At 36.6% G+C, this 22470-nt stretch overlaps 2 protein-coding genes across 5 annotated transcripts in view; one reads left to right on the top strand and one right to left on the bottom strand.

Annotated features, from left to right (window-relative positions):
- Window positions 1–1884: 1884 nt before the first annotated feature.
- OPN3 (opsin 3) lies at window positions 1885–14138 on the top strand (the record flags this gene model as incomplete). The annotated part of the gene is given in 4 exon segments (XM_010974055.3): window positions 1885–2095; window positions 2098–2206; window positions 10632–10884; window positions 12838–14138. Coding segments are annotated over 4 exon segments (837 nt in total), but the record flags the coding sequence as incomplete, so codon positions are not given.
- Window positions 14139–14284: 146 nt separating this feature from the next.
- The window catches only part of KMO (kynurenine 3-monooxygenase), a 41429-nt gene continuing 33243 nt past the window's right edge, over window positions 14285–22470 (bottom strand). The window contains exons 10-16 of one of the 4 annotated variants that reach the window (XR_012501846.1): window positions 21331–21478; window positions 20385–20442; window positions 18271–18353; window positions 16975–17076; window positions 16825–16884; window positions 16128–16306; window positions 15114–15253 (exon numbers count right to left, since the gene is read on the bottom strand). Coding sequence is in view for 3 of the 4 variants with exons in the window: in XM_010973373.3 (XP_010971675.1) it covers window positions 15080–15253; window positions 16825–16884; window positions 16975–17076; window positions 18271–18353; window positions 20385–20442; window positions 21331–21478 (625 nt within the window). In the remaining variant the exon portion in view is untranslated. Of the gene's footprint in view, window positions 15254–16120; window positions 16307–16824; window positions 16885–16974; window positions 17077–18270; window positions 18354–20384; window positions 20443–21330; window positions 21479–22470 lie in introns of those variants that run through there. The other 3 variants (XM_010973373.3, XM_074351781.1, XM_010973376.3) reach the window with 3 other exon arrangements.

Consider the following 22470-nt stretch of genomic DNA (forward strand, 5'->3'; position numbering starts at 1 on the left):
AATGCTCTATAAATATTATGTCAATCTGGTCTAATGTGTCATTTAAGTCTTCTACTACCTTATTGATTTTCTGTCTGGATGATCTGTCCATAGATGTCAGAGAGGTGTTGAGGTTCTTCACTATTATTGTGTTACTATGAATTTCTCTTTTTGTCTGTTAATAGTTTGCCTTGTATATTGAGGTTTCCTATCTTGGGTGCATATATACTCATAATTGTGATATCTTCTTGAATTGATCCTTTGCTCATTATGTAGTATCCTTCTTTGTCTCTTGTACCCATCTTTATTTTAAAATCTACTTTGTATGATATAAGTATTGCTACTCCAGCTTTCTTTTGGTTTCCACTTGCATGGAATAGCTTTTTCCATCCCCTCACTTTCAGCCTGTATGTCTCTAGCACTTAAATGGGTCTCTTGTAGACAGCATATACATGTCTTGATTTTGTATCCATTCAGCCAGTCTATGTCTTTTGGTTAGAGCATTTAATCCATTTACATTTACATCAGTTGCTGATCTCTTAATTTCAGATGCATTTTACATATCCTCATTGGTGCTCTCCTCCCGTCACAATTACTGGTTTTGATGTCATATTTTACATCTAATTGTTTTTTCTATCTTTAACTACTTACTGTGGATACAGATGATTTTACTACTTTTGTCTTTTAACTTCCCTATTAGTTTGTGTGTGGATGATTTCCTACCTTTACTGTATATTTGCCTTTCGTGATGAGTGTTCCCATTTTGTAATTTTCTTGTTTCTAGTTGTGGCCTTATCTTTTCTACCTGGAGAATTTCCTTTAGCATATGTTGTAAAGCTGGTTTGGTGGTGCTGAATTCTTTTAGCTTTTGTTTATCTGTGAAGCTTTTGATTTCTCCATCAAATCTGAATGAGAGCCTTGTTAGGTAAAGTATTCTTGGTTGTGGGTTTTTCCCTTTCATCACTTAAATATATCATGCCACTCTATTCTGGTCTGCAGAGTTTCTGTTGAAAAATCAGCCGATAACCTTATGGAAGTTTCCTTGTATGTTGTTGTTGCTTTTCTCTTGCTGCTTTTAATATTTTCTTCTTATCTTTAATTTTTTTCAGTTTGATTTCAATGTGCCTCGGCTTGTTCCTCTTTGGGTTAATCCTGTATGGGACTCTCTGTGCTTCCTGGACTTGGGTAACTATTTCCTTTTCCAGGTTAGGGAAGTTTTCAGCTATTACCTCTTCACATATTTTCTCAGACATTTTCTCTCTCTCGTCTCCTTCTGGGACCCCTATAATGCAAATATCAGTGCACTTGCTGTTGTCCAGGGGTTTCTTGAACAATCCTCATTTCTTTTCATTCTTTTTTCTCTTTTCTGTTCTTTCTACTACTCTATCTTCAAGCTCACTGATCCACTCTATTGCTTCATTTAGCCTATTCTTGGTTCCTTCTAGTGTATTATTTACCGTCACTTTGGTCAGTTTGGGTCACTTGTGGAACCCTTTTTGACTTTATTTCCATAGCTGAGTCAGATACAGCTGAGAAAGGTCAAAACCAAGAGAGACATTTGTTTTAGTGACTCTTGCTGCATCACTCCAGAGTTTCTCTTTGGCAGAAAATTTAACACAGTAACTGCACCAATGGGCCAGGGCTGACTTTAGAGCTTTTATTTATTTATTGACCTGCTATAATTCACATGCCATTTTCCAGTCCACATTTTCTTTTATGAGTAAATATGTCTCCAGTGGAATTTCCTGGGGACTGTCAGGCATTATTCCTTCTAGATATTTTGGCTTTTAAAGTATTCTGTTCATTCCAGATACTCTGTAAGTTATTGCCAGTGGAGAATGTATCACTTCTGTTCTGTCTGCCCCTTCCCGCCCTGTGCCATGATATGCTATCCCACTTTCTCTTCTTGCAGGGATTGTCTCCATTATCAGCCTAACTGTGCTGGCCTATGAATGTTATATTCATGTGGTTCATGCCAGAATGATCACTTTTTTCTGGACCTGGAGGGCCGTTACCTACATCTGGCTGTACACACTGGTGTGGTCAGGAGTGCCTCTCATGGGCTGAAACAGGTACATCCTGTTTCATGGACTAGGATGTGCTGTAGACTGGAAATCCAAGATGCCAATGACTTCTGCTTTGTGCTTTTCTTATTTCTTGGCTCCCTGGTGGTGCCTGTGGGTGTCATTGCTCATTGCTATGGCCATATTCTGTATTCCATTGAGTTGAAGTGAAGGGTGAGTTGAAGACTATGAATGCTCCTGCCCCAAACCATGCAGGGTAGAAAAGTTCATGTGGAAGAGAGTCATACTCTTTCCTACAGCTGGCACAGTTCTCAGGGACTTCCCACTTGATAAAAGTTTGCACTATAAGTCACTTTCTGAGAAGATCATTGAGGAGTAACATTTACTCTTTATATATCACTCTCTAAACCACAAGAAGGAAGGAAAGGGGTTCTGGACAGACAAAAATAGACAATAACCAAAAAAAAAAAAAACCCTACATTCTCCAGCATTCTTAGAATTTAAGAACTCTAGTAAAGGGAATTCCACACTTCCCATAATTTTATTCATCCAAAGTTCACATAAACCCACTAGAGAGTGGTACAGACATTTTCTCTGGAAATCACTTTTGAGTCATAAATGACAAGAGCTGACCACAGCAGGTTTGCTTTTAGGTGCTAGCAAGAAAGACATCTGGAGTTACAGACTGTGGGGCATACTCCACATCCCAATCTCTTAACTTCAACCATGTACATTTTCCTTACTCATTCACTACTTCTTCCTACTCTGTTCTCTTCTCATCAAAATTCTCCAGTCTCTTATGTTGAGATATGTTCCCTCTATACCCACTTTGGCGAGAGTTTTTATCATAAATGGGTGTTGAATTTTATCAAATGCTTTTTCTGCATTGATTGAGATGATCATGTGGTTTTTGTCCTTTCTCTTGTTGATGTGATGTATTACATTGATTGATTTGCATATGTTGAACCAGCCTTGTGTCCCTGGGATGAACCCCACTTGGTCATGATGTATAATCTTTTTTATGTGTTGTTGGATTCTATTTGCTAAAATTTTGGTGAGGATTTTGTTGTCTATGTTCATCAGTGATATTGGCCTATAATTCTCTTTTTTTGTAGTGTCTTTACCTGGTTTTGGTATCAGGGTGATGGTGGCTTCATAGAATGAGTTTGGGAGTATTCCCTCCTTTTCAATCGTCTGGAAGAGTTTGAGAAGGACTGGTATGAGTTCTTTGTATGTTTGGTAGAATTCCCCGGTGAAGCCGTCCGGTCCTGGACTTTTATTTGTAGGGAGGTTTTTAATTGCTATTTCTATTTCCTTTCTAGTGATCGGATTGTTCAAGTGTTCAGTTTCTTCTTGATTCAGTTTTGGTGGACAGTATGTTTCCAGAAACTTGTCCATCTCCTCTAGGTTATCCAGTTTGGTTCCATATAGTTTTTCATAAAAAACTATATTCTCGAATGATAGTCTATTTCTATTTTGTTTGTTGTAATTTCTCCATTTTCCTTTCTTATTTTGCTAATTTGTGCTCTCTCTTTTTTCTTCTTTGTGAGTTTGGCCAGAGGTTTGTCAATTTTATTTACTTTTTCAAGAAACCAGCTTTTGGTTTGGTTGATTTTTTCTATGGTCTTGTTAATCTCTATTGTATTTAATTCCTCTCTGATCTTTATTATTTCCTTCCTTCTGCTGCTTTTTGGGGCTTTTTGTTCTTCTTTTTCTAATTCATTCATGTGGTGGGTTAACTTGTTTATTTGAGATTGTTCTTCTTTTTTGAGGAAGGCCTGTATCACTATAAACTTCCCTCTTAGCACTGCCTTTGCTGTGTCCCATAGGTTTTGAGTGGTTGTACTTTCATTATCATTTGTCTCAAGGTATTTTTTAATCTCAGCTTTGATTTCCTCATTGATCCTTTGTTTTTTCAATAACATATTGTTTAATCTCCATACTTTCCTTTTTTTCTCCTTTGTTTCTCTGTTGTTGATTTCCAGTTTCATGGCATTGTGGTCAGTAAAGATGCTTGAGATAATTTCTATCTTCTTAAAATTGTTGAGGTTTCTTTTGTGCCCAAGTACATGATCGATCCTGGAAAATGTTCCATGTGCACTTGAAAAGAATGTATATCCTATTTTTTGGGGGTGTAATGCTCTGAAAATATCCACCAAATCTAGTTTTTCTATTGTAGTATTTAATTTCTCTGTTGCCTTGTTTATTTTCTGTCTGGAAGATCTGTCTAGTGATGTTAATGCAGTGTTAAAATCTCCAACTATGATTGTATTCCCATCAATATCCCCCTTTATCTCTGTTAGTAATTCTTGTATGTACTTAGGTGCTCCTATATTGGGTGCATATATATTAACGAGTGTAATATCCTCATCTTGTATCACTCCTTTAATTATTATAAAATGTCCTTCTTTATCTTTCTTTATATCCTTTGTTTTAAAGTCTATTTTGTCTGAAATCAGTACTGCAACACCTGCTTTTTTGGCTTTTCCATTGGCATGGAATATCCTTTTCCATCCTTTCACTCTCAATCTATATGTGTCCTTCTCCCTAAAGTGGGTCTCTTGTATGCAGCATATTGAAGGTTCTTGCTTTATTATCCAGTCTGCCCCTCTATGTCTTTTGACTGGAGCATTTAGTCCATTAACATTTACAGTAATTAATGATAGATGTGTGTTTATTGCCATTTTGAACTTATCTTTGAAGTTGAATTGGTATATCCTCTTTGTTCCTTTCTTCTTCCTTTTGTGGTTTGGTAATTTTCCTTTGTATTATCATGGATTTTATTTAATTTTTGTGACTCCCTTGTAAATTTTTGGCTTGTGGTTACCCTTTTTTGTAAATCTATTAACCCATTACTATAACTGTTTTTATTAAACTGATAGTAACATGATCTCAAACCCATCCTACTGTTAAAAAATTTTTAAAAAGAAAGAAAAAAATATTCTATATTTCCCTGTCTCCCTCTCCCACTCTCAGTGATTTGTATGTCTTCTTTTATAATTTCGTGTTTATTTGTAATTCATGAGTTATCACCTTTCCAGTTGTGTGTTTCTCATTTCTGTAGCATCCTGCTGCTTTTCTATTTAGAATAGCCCTTTCAATATTTCTTTTAGCGTGGGTTTAGTGTTGCTAAACTCCTGCAGCTTTTTTTTTTGTCTGTGAAACTCTTTATTTCTCCTTCTATCCTAAAGGATAGCCTTGCTGGATAAAGTATCCTAGGCTGCATCTTTTTTTCATTCAGGGCTTTGAATATATCTTGCCACTCCCTTCTGTCCTGTAGTGTTTGTGTAGAGAAATCAGCTGAGAGCCTTATGGGGGTTCCCTTGTAACTTACTCTTTGCTTTTCTCTTGCTGCCTTTAGAATCATTTCTTTATCCATGACTCTGGCCATCTTGATTATGATATGTCTTGGTGTGGGTCTATTTGGGTTCTTCCTGTTTGGGACCCTCTGAGCTTCCTGTACTTGGATATCTGATTCCTTCTTTAAGTTTGGGAGGTTTTCAGTCATGATTTCTTCAAAAACCTTTTCAATCCCCTTTGATCTTTCTTCCCCTTCTGGGACCCCTATTATGCGAAGATTGGGACGCTTTATATTATCCCATAGGTCCCTTATGCTATTTTCATTATTTTTTATTTGCTTATCTTGTAGTTCTTCTGAATGGGTGCTTTCTATTGCCCTGTCTTCTAGATCACTAATTCGTTCCTCTGCATTATCTAGTCGGCTTTGCACAGCTATTAGATCATTCCTTATCTCTGTCAATGAGTTTACCCATTCTATATGACAAACCTACAGCCAGCATAGTACTCAATGGTGAAAAACTCAAAAGCTTCCCACTAAAATCTGGGACAAGACAAGGATGCCCACTATCACTACTCCTATTCAACATAGTCCTGGAAGTCCTAGCCACAGCAGTCAGGCAAGAGAAAGAAATAAAAGGGATCCAAATTGGAAAAGAAGAGGTAAAAGTGTCATTATATGCTGATGACATGTTACTATATATAGAAAACCCTAAAAGGTCCACACAAAAGCTACTAGAGCTGATTGAAGAATTCAGCAAGGTAGCAGGTTACAAAATTAACGTTCAAAAATCAGTTGCGTTTCTTTACACTAACGATAAATCAACAGAAGAAGAAAGTAAAGAAACAATCCCCTTTAAAATAGCACCCAGAGTAATAAAATATCTGGGAATAAATCTAACCAAGGAGGTGAAAGAATTATACACAGAAAACTATAAACCATTGATGAAGGAAATTAAAGAAGACTTTAAAAAATGGAAAGATATTCCATGCTCTTGGATTAGAAGAATCAATATTGTTAAAATGGTCACACTACCCAAGGCAATCTACAGATTTAATGCAATCCCTATCCAATTACCCAGGACATATTTCACAGAACTAGAACAAATCATAATAAAATTTATATGGAACCATCAAAGACCTAGAATTGCCAAAACATTACTAAAGAGAAAGAAAGAGGCTGGAGGAATAACCCTCCCAGACTTTAGACAATACTATAGAGCCACAGTCATCAAGACAGCATGGTATTGGTACCAAAACAGACATATAGACCAATGGAACAGAACAAAGAGCCCAGAAATGAACCCACAAACTTTTGGTCAACTCATCTTCGACAAAGGAGGCAAGAATATACAATGGAATAAAGATAGTCTCTTCAGCAAATGGTGTTGGGAAAACTGGACAGCAGCATGTAAAACAATGAAGCTAGAACACTCCCTTACACCATATACAAAAATCAACTCAAAATGGATCAAAGACTTAAACATAAGACAAGATACAATAAACCTCCTAGAGGAAAACATAGGCAAAACGTTATCTGACATACATTTCAAAAATTTTCTCCTAGAAGAAATAAAAGCAAGAATAAACAAATGGGACCTAATGAAACTTACAAGCTTCTGCACAGCAAAGGAAACCAGAAGTAAAACAAGAAGAAAACCTACGGAATGGGAGAAAATTTTTGCAAGTGAAACCGACAAAGGCTTGATCTCCAGAATATATAAGCAGCTCATACGACTCAATAAGAAAAAAATAAACAACCCAATCCAAAAATGGGCAGAAGACCTAAACAAGCAATTCTCCAAGGAAGACATACAAATGATCAAAAAGCACATGAAAAAGTGCTCAATATCACTAATTATCAGAGAAATGCAAATCAAAACTACAATGAGGTATCACCTCACACCAGTCAGAATGGCTGTCATTCAAAAATCCACAAATGACAAATGCTGGAGAGGCTGTGGAGAAAGGGGAACCCTCCTACACTGCTGGTGGGAATGCAGTTTGGTGCAGCCACTATGGAAAACAGTGTGGAGATTCCTCAAAAGACTAGGAATAGACTTACCATATGACCCAGGAATCCCACTCCTGGGCTTGTATCCAGAAGGAAATCTACTTCAGGATGACACCTGCACCCCAATGTTCATAGCAGCACTATTCACAATAGCTAAAACATGGAAACAGCCTAAATGTCCATCAACAGGTGACTGGATAAAGAAGTGGTATATTTATACAATGGAATACTACTCAGCCATAAAAACTGACAACATAATGCCATTTGCAGCAACATGGATGCTCCTGGAGAATGTCATTCTAAGTGAAGTAAGCCAGAAAGAGAAAGAAAAATACCATATGAGATCGCTCATATGTGGAATCTAAAAAACAAAAACAAAAACAAACAAACAAAAACAAAGTGTAAATACAGGACAGAAATAGACTCACAGACAGAGAATACAGACTTGTGGTTACCAGGGGGGTGGAGGGTGGGAAGGGAAAGACTGGGATTTCAAAATTGTAGAATAGATAAACAAGATTACACTGTATAGCACAGGGAAATATACACAAAATGTTATGATAACTCACAGAGAAAAAAATGTGACAATGAGTGTGTATATGTCCATGAACGACTGAAAAATTGTGCTGAACACTGGAATTTGACACAACATTGTAAAATGATTATAAATCAATAAAAAATGTTAAAAAAAAATTCTCCAGTCTATTGCTCACTCTGCCAAACCCCTCTAGCTTTCATCCCGTTTAAATCACTTAGCCACATGCATCATTTTAAATCATGACCTATTACTCTCAACTTTCCTGTTCCCACTTTCTTCATATACATCTATTTTGAAAAAAACAAGCAAACAAATCCCTGGTTCAATCCAACTATTTGTTTTCTCCATGCCTGTAATCAAACTACAGAAAGGGGCTGGAGAAAAACCACACTGGATTCCCACTGTCCACACTCAGCGGTGAGATGTCCTCTCAGCAGTGTCTAGCAGTGCTTGGATCCCTAGATTGCTCGCTCTCACTATGCATTTGCTATTACAGATCCTCAGTCCTCATCATCATCTCTTGCCCTCCTATTCCTCCTCATTCTTATCAAACAATCAAGCCTCTTATTTATTATGCAAGACAAGGCAACTATCAAATTTCTCAACTCCCTGCCTCCCTTTATACAAACCTCTATGTTCACACTCGTTCTTAGACCCCTCTTTTCAGTTGCAAGGTAATGAGAGAGGTCTCTCAAGACCAAGCTGATCCTAGATTCCTGTTTTCTTCCCCACCCCATTCTCTGCCTCAGGGACCTCCCTCAAGTAATAATTTTCTCTTTCACATATATCTTCAATCTCTCCCTCACTACTGGCTCTTTACCTTTAGCATATAACCATGTTAGCTTAATTCAAAAGCAGAATATACTCTCAACTCTCAGTAGTTATCTCTTTAATTACCTAACATTTATTCCTCAACCCATTGCAAATTGGTGATTCCTTCTTCTACCACACTCACAGAAGCAGCCCTCATTGAGGTCACTAATGATGTCCCAAATGTTAGAGTCAATGAACACATTCTATTTCTTTTTTTTTTTCCCCTGGCATCTGTAGCATTGAGACTTCTGACATTGTTGGCAGCTTCCATTTAATTGTAATTTTTCTGCTCCCAAATTTTCTAGGACCTCATTCTCTTCTATCTTTGTTGCTGACTCTCTGGCCCCATCTTCTAAAGTCTCCTTCAAGGGCTTCTTTTCCTTGGGCCTCCCCAGCACTATGCTCAGCTCTCGTCTCATACTACACAATAGACATGGATGATCTCAGTTAACTCTAATAAGTTAATCATTTTAATCTCCTTTAATCTTTACTCTTAGAGAAGGTAATTGACTTGCTCAACATCACACAAGGAGCAAAAGTGGCGAATCTAGGATATGAACCCAGATCCTCTAATTCCAAACCTAGAGCTCTTACTAGGACTCCATAACCTTCTTAAAAACTCTAAGGAAAAACTCCCATCCCCTCAAAAACGCTGATCTGAAAATAGATTGATATTCTATCGCATTAAATAAAATCGCTTCTTTTAAAATATAATGGCACACATAGATAATAATAGTACCAGGAATTTAACAGTCACTACCACACATTTCCTCTACTCTTAAAGAAAAAAAAATCAGCCATTTTACTTGTTCACATTTTCTTCCATTCCTTGTCAATATGAATACAGAATTCTAAATAAATAATCTCAAAAATATCAGTAATTTAGATATATCAATTTAAATATATTTTAAAATAGTATAAGCACATGTTTTAACAGGTTTTCTTTGGAAAATTTTTTCTTAACCTTTATGATATTGCTAGAAATAAAAGAAGCACTTAAAGTTTGTTGAAATGCAATAAATTTCCCAGTTTAAAGTTACACACTAAGTACTAGTGGTATGCCAGTGATTTTATATCAATATATAAAGCATTTGTATGTTTGTAGCAAAATTAGCTTCTTAGTACATCAGAAACAACCATTTTATTTAAGAAAATACTTTTGATATACAGGAATATTCTCCCCTTCATCTTAATAACACATTTATAATAATAATAGGAGGAACTTCTAAAGAACTTTTTATCTGAGAAACTCAAAGAACTTTCAGCCTATAGGCCATTATTCATAAATATCTTTAATGGGGACAAACTAGGCATAGACATGCTGATTTTAGAGAAATGGGGTTACTTGGGTTTTACCAAGCATTCTCCTCTATAGCTGAGCCCCTGATGAAACCAGCCACGAACAAATTCCTCATCAAACTGCACTTTATAGTCATTCGCTCTAAAGTGGAAGCCACAGTAGTCGCCATTAAGAATTTATTTGGGAATTATGTTTTCATCAAGACCAGCTGTAGGCTTTACCATGTAAAACTCCTGGCATCACATGTTTGCTGCCTGGTTTGAGAATCTGAGGATTTTGCTATGGATAAAAGATTCCAGGATCATGGAGAAATTATTTCCAATTTATCATGACTCTTTCAGGATGTCCTTTAGCAACTTGAAGATCTAGATAAAATAACTCATTTTATTCTTCTTTAGGCAAATTAGAAAACATTAAAAACCATTGAAGGATCTAAGAGACTATGTAGTTCAATGTAATATGTTAAGATGAGGGGACTGAGGCCCAGAGAGGTTAAGGGCTGGGCCCAGCTGCAGGTCCTGGATCAGATGTCAGCCTCCCAAGGTGCTATTCATTTCTCTTTCTGTTAGGGTAGGGCCAAGAATGGTTCTGAATATCTATTATGAAAACAATGAACAAAAATGATTTTTACATTTTCAACCCTTTCTTTTCCTTTTCCTTTCTGTGGCTTCGTGGCATTGAAGATCTTCAGACAATAAAAGTGATAAGGATTTTAAGATATGAAAATAAACTGGCCAGAATGTGCTTTTGTATGACATTCACCTTTATGATCCTTTGGATGCCTTATGTTGTGATTTGTTTCTTGATGTTTAGTGATTGTGGACACTTGGTCACTCTAACAGTATCTATTGTTTCATAACTCTTCACTAACTCCAGCACTGTGTATGATGCAGCTTTTTATATCTTCATGATCAGAAAGGTAAGCTTTGTACTTAACCAATCATTTTCACCATGTGGGTGGGGTTGTTGGAAAATACAATACTTTTACAGACTTTATTCAGAGCAGTTTTGATGATAAAAACCTAAATCAAGCATTTTACAGGAAAGTAAAGGGTTTAGGAAGAAACGTGGATGTTTCCAGATAAAACAATAAAAATCCTAAGACCTGCCAATGGAGGTCACAGTTGTTAGGTAAAATTCCATGAAAATCAACATTTTATTCATCAGAAAATATTTTATGTCTAGTAATAATAACAACTACAATCAAAGTTAATTTATTTAAAAGTCTTACTGCACTATGCAGATTACATCCATTATCTTTAATAAACTTCATAAAATAGGCACTAATATTATTCCTTATTTTATTTATGGATTATGAGAGGTTCAGAGAAGTTAAAGCACTTGTTTGGTCTGGGACACGTTGATGCCTGGATTTGAACCTGGTTTGCTTGAATCCCAAAGGCCTACGCTCGTAACTTCTCATCACTTGGGGTTATAGGTACCATTAGCAATTCGTTGGGTTATTATTCACATACCACAGCCAATGTGCAGCTAAAGCCAATTTGCCTCAAGAAACTTCCTCTCTGTCTGTGAGAAGCCTATTAATCTATTTTTGTAGTGAAAAAGTTTCAGCTTTGTGGTCGTCAGTCATGGCATGAGTGCGATGGATCTGATACGATTGACATGAAGCTGAGCCTCTAAGTTAAAAGAATTTAAAAGTTATGAGTCATGGTTAATTACAATATTGAAATTTCAAAGTAACAGGTCATATTACTAACAGGCAAAATAACTACTCTGACTTCAAATGCTCAAGAGCTTGAAAGAGGAGGGCATTTTTATATTAACCTGAGAATGTTCAGTGCTAAACCGCCCTCTTTGTTTTTATGCCTTTCATTTCCCTTGAATATTGCTGCCTTATCCTCTCCATAAGCTTACTTTCATTGATAAGTTTCAATATCCTTTCAGCTGATGGTCTTTCTTTCCCTTTCATGTTGCCTTCCATTTGTCTATTTCCTTGAACCCAGAGATTTTTAATTTGGAATCCTTAGAATCTGAGAATTACTTGAGTTGGCCTCAGGAGAATCATTGGAGCCACTGAAATTGTTCATTAAACTTTTTGAGAATATGCATATGAATCTTTCTAGTGAGCCTCAACGGGCTAATAAGTACATTTAATGTTCAAAATCCCTTAAAGAAACATATCTAGCTGCTCTCATGGAAGGTTCATGCAACTTGAATCTAGATGTTATAAAGTATTGAAACAGACCTACGTGATAAAGTTAGTAAGAATTATAATAAATAAAAGACATAAAAGTCCAGGCTTAATTAGGTTGATCTGAACAGTACCACCTAACCCCCCAAACAGCTAGCAAATAAAAAACAACAATCCTAATTAATCCAAATCCAGATTAAGGGCCAAACTTTTACATTTTTTTTTTCCATTTAATTTTTGCTTAGTTTCTTGGTAGTCACATGAACCACATGGAACCGGGAAAAGGCCAATGAATTTCAGAATAACTTCTGGGGTTTCCAGAGGAACTAGAACTGCCACACCCCTGCACTGGGGCTTTTCCTAGCACCTGATCACTCAGAAACCTGCTCACCGTCATAACCCGTACAGATCAGACTCCCAGCCCCATTCCCCCACGTACTTCTTCCTCTCCTACTGGCCTTTATAGACATCTGTTTCACCTCCACCACTGTTCAGACATGGTGAGTAATTAACAAACAAAGTCACAATCTATGCAGGCTGCACCAACCTGGTGTGTTTTTTCACACTCTTCATGGTTGGATAGTGTTCTGATCTTGATGGCCTGTGACTAGTTTGTGGCCATCTGTCCTCCCTGCACTACATGGTCAATCTGAACCCCCAGCTCTGTGGACCACTGCCAAACTTTTACTTAATATTCAGCTTTATTTTCTTCCTGCCCAGTTTCAAAGGGCCCTTTTGCATCTCCTATGTTTCCGACTGCTCAGATGCCAGCAACCTGCTAAAGACCTACCAGCAGTTGAGAGTTAAATGCAGATTAGACCCATTGAGATGTCACAGAAAGTCAGGGACAGACCAAAGGAAAAAGTGATTTTTAACTCTTCTCCCATCATTTTTATTATCACTCATGATGGATCACTATCAGTCGATGACAAAGACAGAACCAGTGGGTCAAAGGTTGATGTAATCCAAATTCGCCCTTTATAGGAATGTAAGATAGGGCTTTAAATCAAGATATCACTTTTAGACTACCATTATAAGATTGTTTTGGAATCCACATTCTATGTAATATTAACAGAAGTTTTGTGGTCCAGTAGAAAATCTGAATTGCTCTTAAGTTTTCTTGCCTCTGGGAGGAACTGAGCAGGACAAATTCTTTACTTCAATGGGTGCTTCATATAATGAAAAATCTTTTATGGCCCAAGGTGGGCATCAGGTACCATCAACTTCTAACATGCTGAAAATTTTCACTTCAAATAAATATTTTTAAATGATTGTATTTCCAAGGCAAATAGCACATACTTCTCAAAACTTATTTAGCTGTTAAAATAACTTTGTCTCATACACGTGTGAAATAGCTAGAATATCTTGAATTTTCTGTAGCGTTGGGTCCTATTCAGTATCATGACAAATGTTTGATCAATAAAATTTATCAAAGACAATTCTGGGATGAAAAAGAAAATCAACTTTTTAACTTTATGGGAAACAAAAGACTATTGCTCTATGAGTAATATGATTTTTTAAAAAGGAGTTTCAGACTAATATGCTACTGAGAAAGCTCTAGAATATACTATTAAACAGCAACACAGAAAAGAAAATAGAATGATTAATTTCAAGGTGATCAAGGTTTACAGGTCATCACTCATTAGCAGCAGAGATACATGGTGAAGCTGGTGTTGATGGCGATAGGCGTCCCCATCTATTTCATTTCAAACATGAACGTGGTAGGATTAGCCTCTCCTCCTAGTAATTTCCTACAATTTTGCCAAGACTTATGGATTTGGAAAAGGAGTTCCAACAAAAACTGAACAAACTTACATTTGAAGGAGGATGAAAGTAAGTGTAGACTGTACTCACAAAATGTGCTATTTAATCTTGATTGCTCTTCAGTCAATCCCCTAGATAAATAATGGTCAGTGTTAGTAAGGAGGCCATTTTCCTATGAGTCATTATTTAGACTGAACGTGGATTATTAGGACCCAAGAATTTCCTTGACAAGATAGGAAAGACATAGCGAGTCACTATCTTATTGCCTAATTTTTATTTCTTAGATGATTATTCTACTAGTGTTGCATCTTCATAATTAGTCACGTTTGAAAGATTTCTAAATGATCCAGTTGGCTTATTGAAGAAGGAAGAAACAAACAAACAAAAAAGTTTTCACTAAACGAACTTTTAAAAATCAAGTTTATTGCTAGTTTTTCCACAGCATGTAGTTCGAGAATGTTAGTAAATTGTTTCTGAATAGAATAAAATACGGCTTTATATTGCTATGAAAACTATCTCCCTTTGTTTCCTTTCCACTCTCTTGTGTATATAGATACTTAATTTATAAACAAAACTCTTCTATCCTTCACTTAGTATGGCTATTAAACATTTGAAGAAAATCTTCAGAAGGTAATACTTTCATCTAAAAACTGGGAAATAAAATTGATTCATTTTGAACTCTCTAGAAAGCCCCTCAATTCCTTGTTTACACTTCCAGTTTTAGCAAGCAGGCCTGAGACTTGTGCTTAGGTGGTTCCATCCAGGTGATGAAAAGTGTAGTTAACATCTTAGGCAAATTGTGACTTTTAGTCCTGGGCATTAAGTCAGTCCTATTAGGGCTTTAAAGAAAAGTGTGATCAGTGTCTTCCTTGAGGCCTCTATGGCCTTACTTTTTAAGAAGTGAAAGAGATCTTAGTCATTGCACTTTTATATTTAGAATGATCTGACTTAAGCCTAGTGCTATGGGGAAGCTGCGTTTTGCAACTTAAAGTGGTGGGGGTTTTTTTTCTCAATAATTTCAGTGAACACATAGAAAAATTATACATTGAATTTAAGTATAAGTTGATAAATACCTTCCATTAGTGAATTAAATAAAATGATGGAAACATGATTTTGATCCTGTTTTGATTACAGAGAATTCAAGTATTTGCTACTGCAGCATCTTTATATCACTTGCTAATAACATTAGTAATTTGTTCTAGTGACCCCAGGGAATTTGCAGGGAGACACGTCCTGTACTCTGGAAATAAGTGACCCAGTTCCATGGTCTTCTCAAGTATTCCAGGGACCTTGGTGACATGGAGCGCCTAAGTAGGTAGGTGCCACTGATGGCTATCAGCATTCCAAAGAAAAAGAGTCCTTTGTTTATCATCTGTAAAAAGAGCAAGAACTCTCATTTTATTTGTGCAGAGATTAAAATCTTAAAAAGAGACTTCATTCTTAAACAACATTGTATACAATTTCCTCTTTGTTCTTTAACCTGAAACAGTGATTTAATTGCATGACCACCAGGTGAAGCCCTGCAATGACTGGTAAGGTCAAGAATTTGGAGCTTCCTGCCTCCCTCTCTTCCTCCTCTCTCTCTGTCCCTGGAAACACCTGAATCCATGAGTTCTGGATAAAGAATTCTTAGCATTCAGCCTTTGTCCAGACATTAAAAAAAAATCCCACAGTTGAAAAAAAAAAAAAAAAAAAAAGAACTGTGAACTATGTCTTCAAAGAGAACTGTGCCAAAGCCCAAATGATTCAGTCACTGCTCAGACCCTGCACAAAGTGTCCCTGAAGAACAGTGATGGGCCCAGTGGCCTCTGTGACTCGGAAGGTGCACATTCAAAGACTCAAACTTGCACCTTCACCACCTACAGCCTATGAACGCCATGAGCTGAGGCTCCGTCTAGTCTGGGCTGGGTGCGCTCCCCTTCTATCCTGGCCTCTCACTGCACTCGCTGTCCTGCCTCTTGCTGTCTATTTCCCGTTTCCCCTTTGGACTTAAAGCTTCTCTAGGGCAGGGACCCTATTTTATTATTTCTGTATTAATAAATCTTGATTCATCCCAATATATTCTCTACACAGCAAAGTAATCTTTCTAAAATCCACACCTGAGACTATGAGCCTCCTCTGTCTCCCTATTTCCCCTCAAAATAATATTCAAGATGTTTCAAGTCCTGCTTACCATTCCAGCTCTATCTCTAGCCATTCTTACACATACGTGCTTCTTCCAGCTCGCTGACATACTTGCTACTCACATCCTGAATGTGTGAGCGGTTTCTGTAACCTCCACCCGCCGGGGCCATGCCCGTTCTCCTCCTCCTCCGGGGCAGTGCCTCTCCACTGCAGGGGTCTGTTTCTCCCACTAGTCTCTGAGCCACGCAAAGGGTAGGGGCTGCTTCTCGTTCATCACCGTTCCCAGCTCAGTGTCTACGTACTGAATAGAACTGTTTATTTAATAAATGAAATTGTAAAATTTCCACAGTGGAAGATCAGGAATCTGAATCTCCATTTCATGACATCTCTGAGTCAACTGCAAAATTAATGCGCTAGATAGCATTACACTGGAATTAGATTGTTTTATAAGTGATCCACTTTTTATCCAGTTTTATAAATTAAACCCATAAGAGTATTGCATGAAGCAAAAGTCAATTGCTAAATAAAAGTAAACGGTCACGTTGATAAAATAAACTAGAAAGTTTAGAAATATTAGCACCAATTTATCTTTTTTTAAATTTCTTCCCGTCAAGAAGTTCTCTCTCTCTCTCTCTTTGCCTCGTTTTTGTAATTTTGTTCATTAGGCTTCTGCTACCTGTATACCCAGGACAGTTTTTATTTGGAAGGCAAGCATTTGGTGTCTGTCACATCATTTTTGTATTTGCCTGAGGTAAATAGAACCATAACACTGTAAACGTCAACACATCAGATTTTTTAAAAAGTGTAATCTGTTCCAACCTTTTTTTGCCAATGCCAACGCAGCATTGCCTCGTGGTACCTTATTCTGGAAAAGGTGACCTGTAAGGAAGTTTAAAAAATACTCTTGTGTGTTCTTTAATGGCTAAAAATAAGATTAAAGTGAGGAAAAGTCTTAAATCCAGCCCTTACCATGGTATAGAGAGGGATAAAGGTAGATGGAATAATGGCATGAAGAAATCTCTCTATGTTCTTTTGGAAGATGAACCACCTTGAGTTGACGTGTGCTCGCATCTGCAATAATGTGAGAGTCTTAAAGAGAGCCTTGAACAAAGTACCTTTAATTGTTTATAACAACTTACTGTCACTCTTCATCCCCATTCACCACAAAGCCAGACTAGAGTAGTCAAATAAACTCCTATTTCATAATAGTCACTTTCAATCCTCTTCAGTCAGTGTCAAAAGACAATAACTTGGAAAGGTAGAGCAATTATACAAAACCTGTTAGAGAACAATATTTTGCTCAGGGGTCAATATGGGAACACTTTTTCAACAAAGGTTTGTCCAAATCTGTAAGTAGTCTGTAAGCCCAAAGGTTTGACAAATATCTGTTTCCTGGTCAGTTTGGAATATTGTTTATGGCAAGAAGAGATCTGTTTAAAGCTATGCCTCTCTTAACCTATTTCATATTCAGGATAAATATTATGTTCTAGTTGTTTTTAAAGACAAGGCAAGATACATCAATGGGACTCTCAGTATCTTATAGAGCTTCCTTCACCACAAATGAAACAATTCTGCTCAAGCTGAAGTCTACTTTATTTCTTTCTATCTTCTGGAGAGATGGAAAACAGTTACAGTCTTTTTTCAAAATCTATCTTGTCATTTTTTCATTTGATTATTTTTAAAAAATCTATAACCATAACCATTTACTGTGAGCTTTTCACATGACTGGCTCAAAATGGAATTGTCTTTTTCTTCTGAGTATTAATCACTGACCATGAATTTCTTTGTTATTACATATTTCTTTCAGTGCAAAAATTCCCAAAGGATATTCAATGCTACTTTAAGCTTCCCGCTTATAATGTTAAGAGCGGAAAGGTCATTTAATGTTTCTTAAATTTTCCAAATATGTTAACTAATATCAAAATTATATTTTCGTTAAAATAGCATATTACTAACTCTTCTAAATGTCTAAGATTTTGCACCTGTGACCTAGCAGAGATTGAAAACAGACATTTCATCAATTTTATTACCTCCTAAATGTCCCTAATGGAGATGATGCGTGTGGGTCATTGTCACTGTCTTCATAGTTACAGTTCAACTGTGTGTAAGGAATGCTCTGTGTATGTGCATCTGTGTATGTGTTTTCTTTTGGTCCTATTTTTATTCAGCATGCATGAGATGGAGTAGAATAAAGAAAAATTGAAGAATGTTTATTAGAATATCAGTACATGAGCTCATTGAATAGACCCAAACCTTATCACTTACCTCTATGTAATTGTACATGGATAGGTCTGAAATCGCATGGTCATCTGGAATTCTAAATCTTGAGAATTCAGGAAGACACATACCTAGAAACCAAATTAAATAATACATCTTTCCAAAACAGTCAGTAAAAAATGTGCTAGACTCTACACAATTCAAATTAAATGGTATGGTCTCTACTTTTAAATGTTCTCCCTAACCTTTTAAAACTATGGGCAACAAGGCTATGAATACTGAGCAATAACAAGTAGGTGTTTCCCACTGTGATTAAATAAAACTTATTATAAAGTTAGTATAATATGTACTAGATTAGAAAATCATTATTATTTATTTCACAAATGGAAAGCAGTTCATATAAGTGACTGCAAATGACCCCAAATCCTCAGAATTTGCTACTCTTTTTTTGTTCTCCCTTGCCACCCAATGCACATTTGTTTCATTTGTACCTAAGACACCTTATTAGCTTAAACTTTGGCTTCCCTGTTACTCTGTTGTCTCCCAGAGGCAGGCCCTGTATTTTGTTCATGTTTGAAAACTTAACCTGGTATATGGTAAGTAATAAATATTTGATAAATTAATGACTAACTAATATAACTTTCACAGGGCCAAACAACTCTAGTTTTTTGGGAAGCCATTCCTAAAATCAGAGAATGTGGGTGCAAGTCCCAGCTTCACCACTTCCTAGCTACACGACTTTGGACAAGTTACTTAACCATCTCTAAGAAATTTCCTCAGTTGTAAAACAGGGACAAGAATGGTACCAGTGCTGACAGTATGTTCTGTTCCATGAGCTCTCCGTCTACCTCCATCACTGTCATCACATGCAAACCAATCACACGAGGGCTAAGGAGGGAGGAAACAAAATGCCTCTGGATCCCCAGCACCTGAATGAGAAATTTACCCTGGAACCTATAATCTCTTCAGATTCAGACACCACTCTGTTCACTGACTCCCTATAACACCATAAGAAAACATTTACTGTGAACTTTCTTTGATGCAGGCTTTTCCCCCAAACTTTTGTTTCTTGGGATATAGTTTATGTACAATACTATATGAGTTACAGGTGTACAACATAGTGATTCACAATTATTAAAGCCTATACTCCATTTATAGTTATTATAAGATATTGGCTATATTCCCTGTGTTGTACAATATAGCCTTGTAGCTTATTTACTTTATATATAACGGTTTGTGCCCCTTAATAGCCTACCCCTAGCTTGCTCCTCCCCGCATCCGTCTCCCCACTGGTAACCACTAGTTAGTTTTCTGTATCTGTGAGTGAGGCTTTTTTAAAAAAGAAAGCTTTACACAAATCATTTGATTTAATTTTCACAACTCTCTGAGGTTGGTATTATCCCTCTTTTATTGATGGGGGAAAAATTGAGCCTTTTAAAAGATAAAGTGACTTGTTCAAGGTCACAGGGCTAGTAAGTTGGCAAGTCAGGACTGGAATCTGGGTATAGACTCAGAGCTGGTGCTCCAAGTCTACCCCTTACCTGAAACAGGTTTAAATTCAGAAGTGACCTTTGAGAACACGTGATGCTGAGAAGCAGTAAAAGTTATCCAGTTCTCAGGCTATTGTTTGCAATTTCTTTTACAGTTGAAAATTATGTACATTTAAGTTACTTTCAGAATTATACATAAATTTTAAAACTTCAGTACTTGTAAAATGAATATATTTATGGAATCAAATTTAATCAAAAGGCAAATGGAAGTACCAGATGCAACCTTTGATAAGGCAAAAAGAAAGAAAATGCTGGAACTTCTAAAAATTTTTCTGAGGGCACGCTGTACAGGATGCAGGCAGAGCTGTTACCTAGGTTGAGAGGGAACGAAAGGAGTATATCTCTGCCAAACTTTAGTAATCGGAACTTTCATCTTTGTATAGATTGCTGCACAGACCTTCATGCACAAAACTTAGAAGAAACGATGCTATCCTCTCCAGGTGCTCCTTGTGTGATATGGGAAACAACAGTGGCATAGATGTTAATGGAAAAATTTATAACCCTGAACAGGAAATAAGCATCACTTATTGGTTTGTATTCATCCAGGATCAGAAATAGGTGCACAATTAATCAGCAGGGCTAGTCCATGTCCAATCGAGAAATTTTACTTACTAAGGTCATTATTGAATTTATCCATTAATTCATCAAACACCAAGCAGTCTTCAAAGCCCTAAAACAAGAAAAATGGGAAAAAAATAAACTGGGAATAATAAAAGCTTCTTAGGAACTTTCATCGGTGAATAAAATTCACAGGATGTTTACCCTCAGTCAACACAGGAGAGCTGAATAGTCATATTTGGCATTGAATTCTGATTATAAAAGACCATTGATTGCATGTTTGATGGTTTTGTCTTTGCTCAATTGTTTCCTATATATGTAATTTAGAATTTAATGAAAATTTTAAATTACTTGTCATTTCGACAATTCTATTGCTTCTTCAAGAAGCAAAAATAATTATATTGTTCTACTATGAACATTAGAATAATATTTAGACTATTTAGGGCTTTAAGATTCACATTTAGAGCAATTTAATGACAGGATAGAACTTTCATATTAATTTACTTCCTATAAGCCAAGGTTAAAGCAAATTTCCAATATCAAGAAATCTGCAAAATTAGTAAAGTACAACATCTAGTCTGTTTCTTCCTTTTATTTAACTCTATCCTTTGGAATAAAAAAGTGGAGGAAATAAAAGAATAATTTGGGATATTTTTCTTATTGGAGACTAAAATTATAATCTCTAGAAAAAATTACATTAAAAATTAAGTCTCAAATTGCTGATAACAAGTTTCTAAATTTCAAGTTATCAATACATTTTCTAACTGAACAAAAATTATTTTGTGCTTTATGCTCTTTTTATACATTAAATTGATCAAGTAATCCAAGAATTGACTGTAGTTAGTGATCGATGTAGTTCAACAGCTGGTATGGTTGTTGAATTAATTGTTTTCTCAGAGATTACGTGGGGATAGTTTTATTAGACACGTTTTTTATTTAAGATTTTTTCGGTTGAGACTGACCCAGAAAAATTTCAGGAACTTACAGAGGAAGAACTTACCGCATTCATTCCTTGCCCATAAAAGGGCACTATGGCGTGAGCTGCATCTCCCATCAACACGCAGTGTGATTTAAAGTGAAAAGAGGAACACTTGACGGTTATCATGGGCTGGGCGGGCAGCAGAAAGAAATCTTGTGCCAGGGCTTGTCTTCAGAGGAACAATAATCAAAATGTTAAAGTGTTAAGTTAGGTATTAAATCTTGCATAACTCTTTCTGATACACTGACTTTGTTACCGTAATATTTCATTGAGAACTACACAGGAATGCCAGGAAGGAAACAGGAGAGGGAGAACCGAGGTTTCTTCTAGTCTCAAAATTCCATTGTTCTAACCACCTTCTTGATTTGCAACAGTATTAATCACATCCCCAAAGATCAAGTTTGGCTGAATTTGAGTAACTTGAAATACGTCTGTGATACATGTCATGAAAATTTCATTATCAAGCACTTGGATCACACAATTGTCAACTACGTAGGTATGGTGTAGGTTTCCTTGGAAAAAATCAAGATGATGTCGTACATTTGATTAATGTGCAACAAACCAAAATTAAATTAATGTGAATCTATATGCATTCGGAAATGGACAATTGTAATCAAGCTCGTGTTTGTCAAGCATCTACAGAGGTTCCGTGGAAGCTATAGGTAGAGAAGTAGTACATACACTAGAGGATCTTAAATCCAGTCAGTGAGGCAGGAAATAGCCACAGAACAAGTTCTGAAAGTACCTAAGGGCTAAATTTTGGTGTCCAGAGATTTCGCTTCAAAGTCAGAGAAGGGGAAACCAAGACAGACAACTGAATTGTTCTGCAGGAAAGGATGAGAACTGACACTTCTAAAAACATCTGCTATGGTCTGGCAGTGGGCCAACCCTTTTAAATACTTAGCTCACTTAATTTTCAAAACCGCTCCTAAGGTGGGTATCCTGATGTCCATTTTAACGCTGAGAAAATCTGAGACTCAAGGAAGTCAGGGACAGAAGCAGTACTAAAATCTTGCTCTTTCTGTAGCACTGTACTGCCTCCACGAAGACATCGCTGGAGGTAGAAAGTGAGCGGCGTTCCAGGAGGGAGGGACAGTGGGAGAGAGGCACTGAGTGAGACCAAATGATAAGGCCCTCGTGGAGGTGATGTGGACATGGGTC

The sequence above is a fragment of the Camelus bactrianus genome, chromosome 23, assembly GCF_048773025.1.
Source record: "Camelus bactrianus isolate YW-2024 breed Bactrian camel chromosome 23, ASM4877302v1, whole genome shotgun sequence".
In the NCBI taxonomy this organism is placed as follows: domain Eukaryota; kingdom Metazoa; phylum Chordata; class Mammalia; order Artiodactyla; family Camelidae; genus Camelus; species Camelus bactrianus.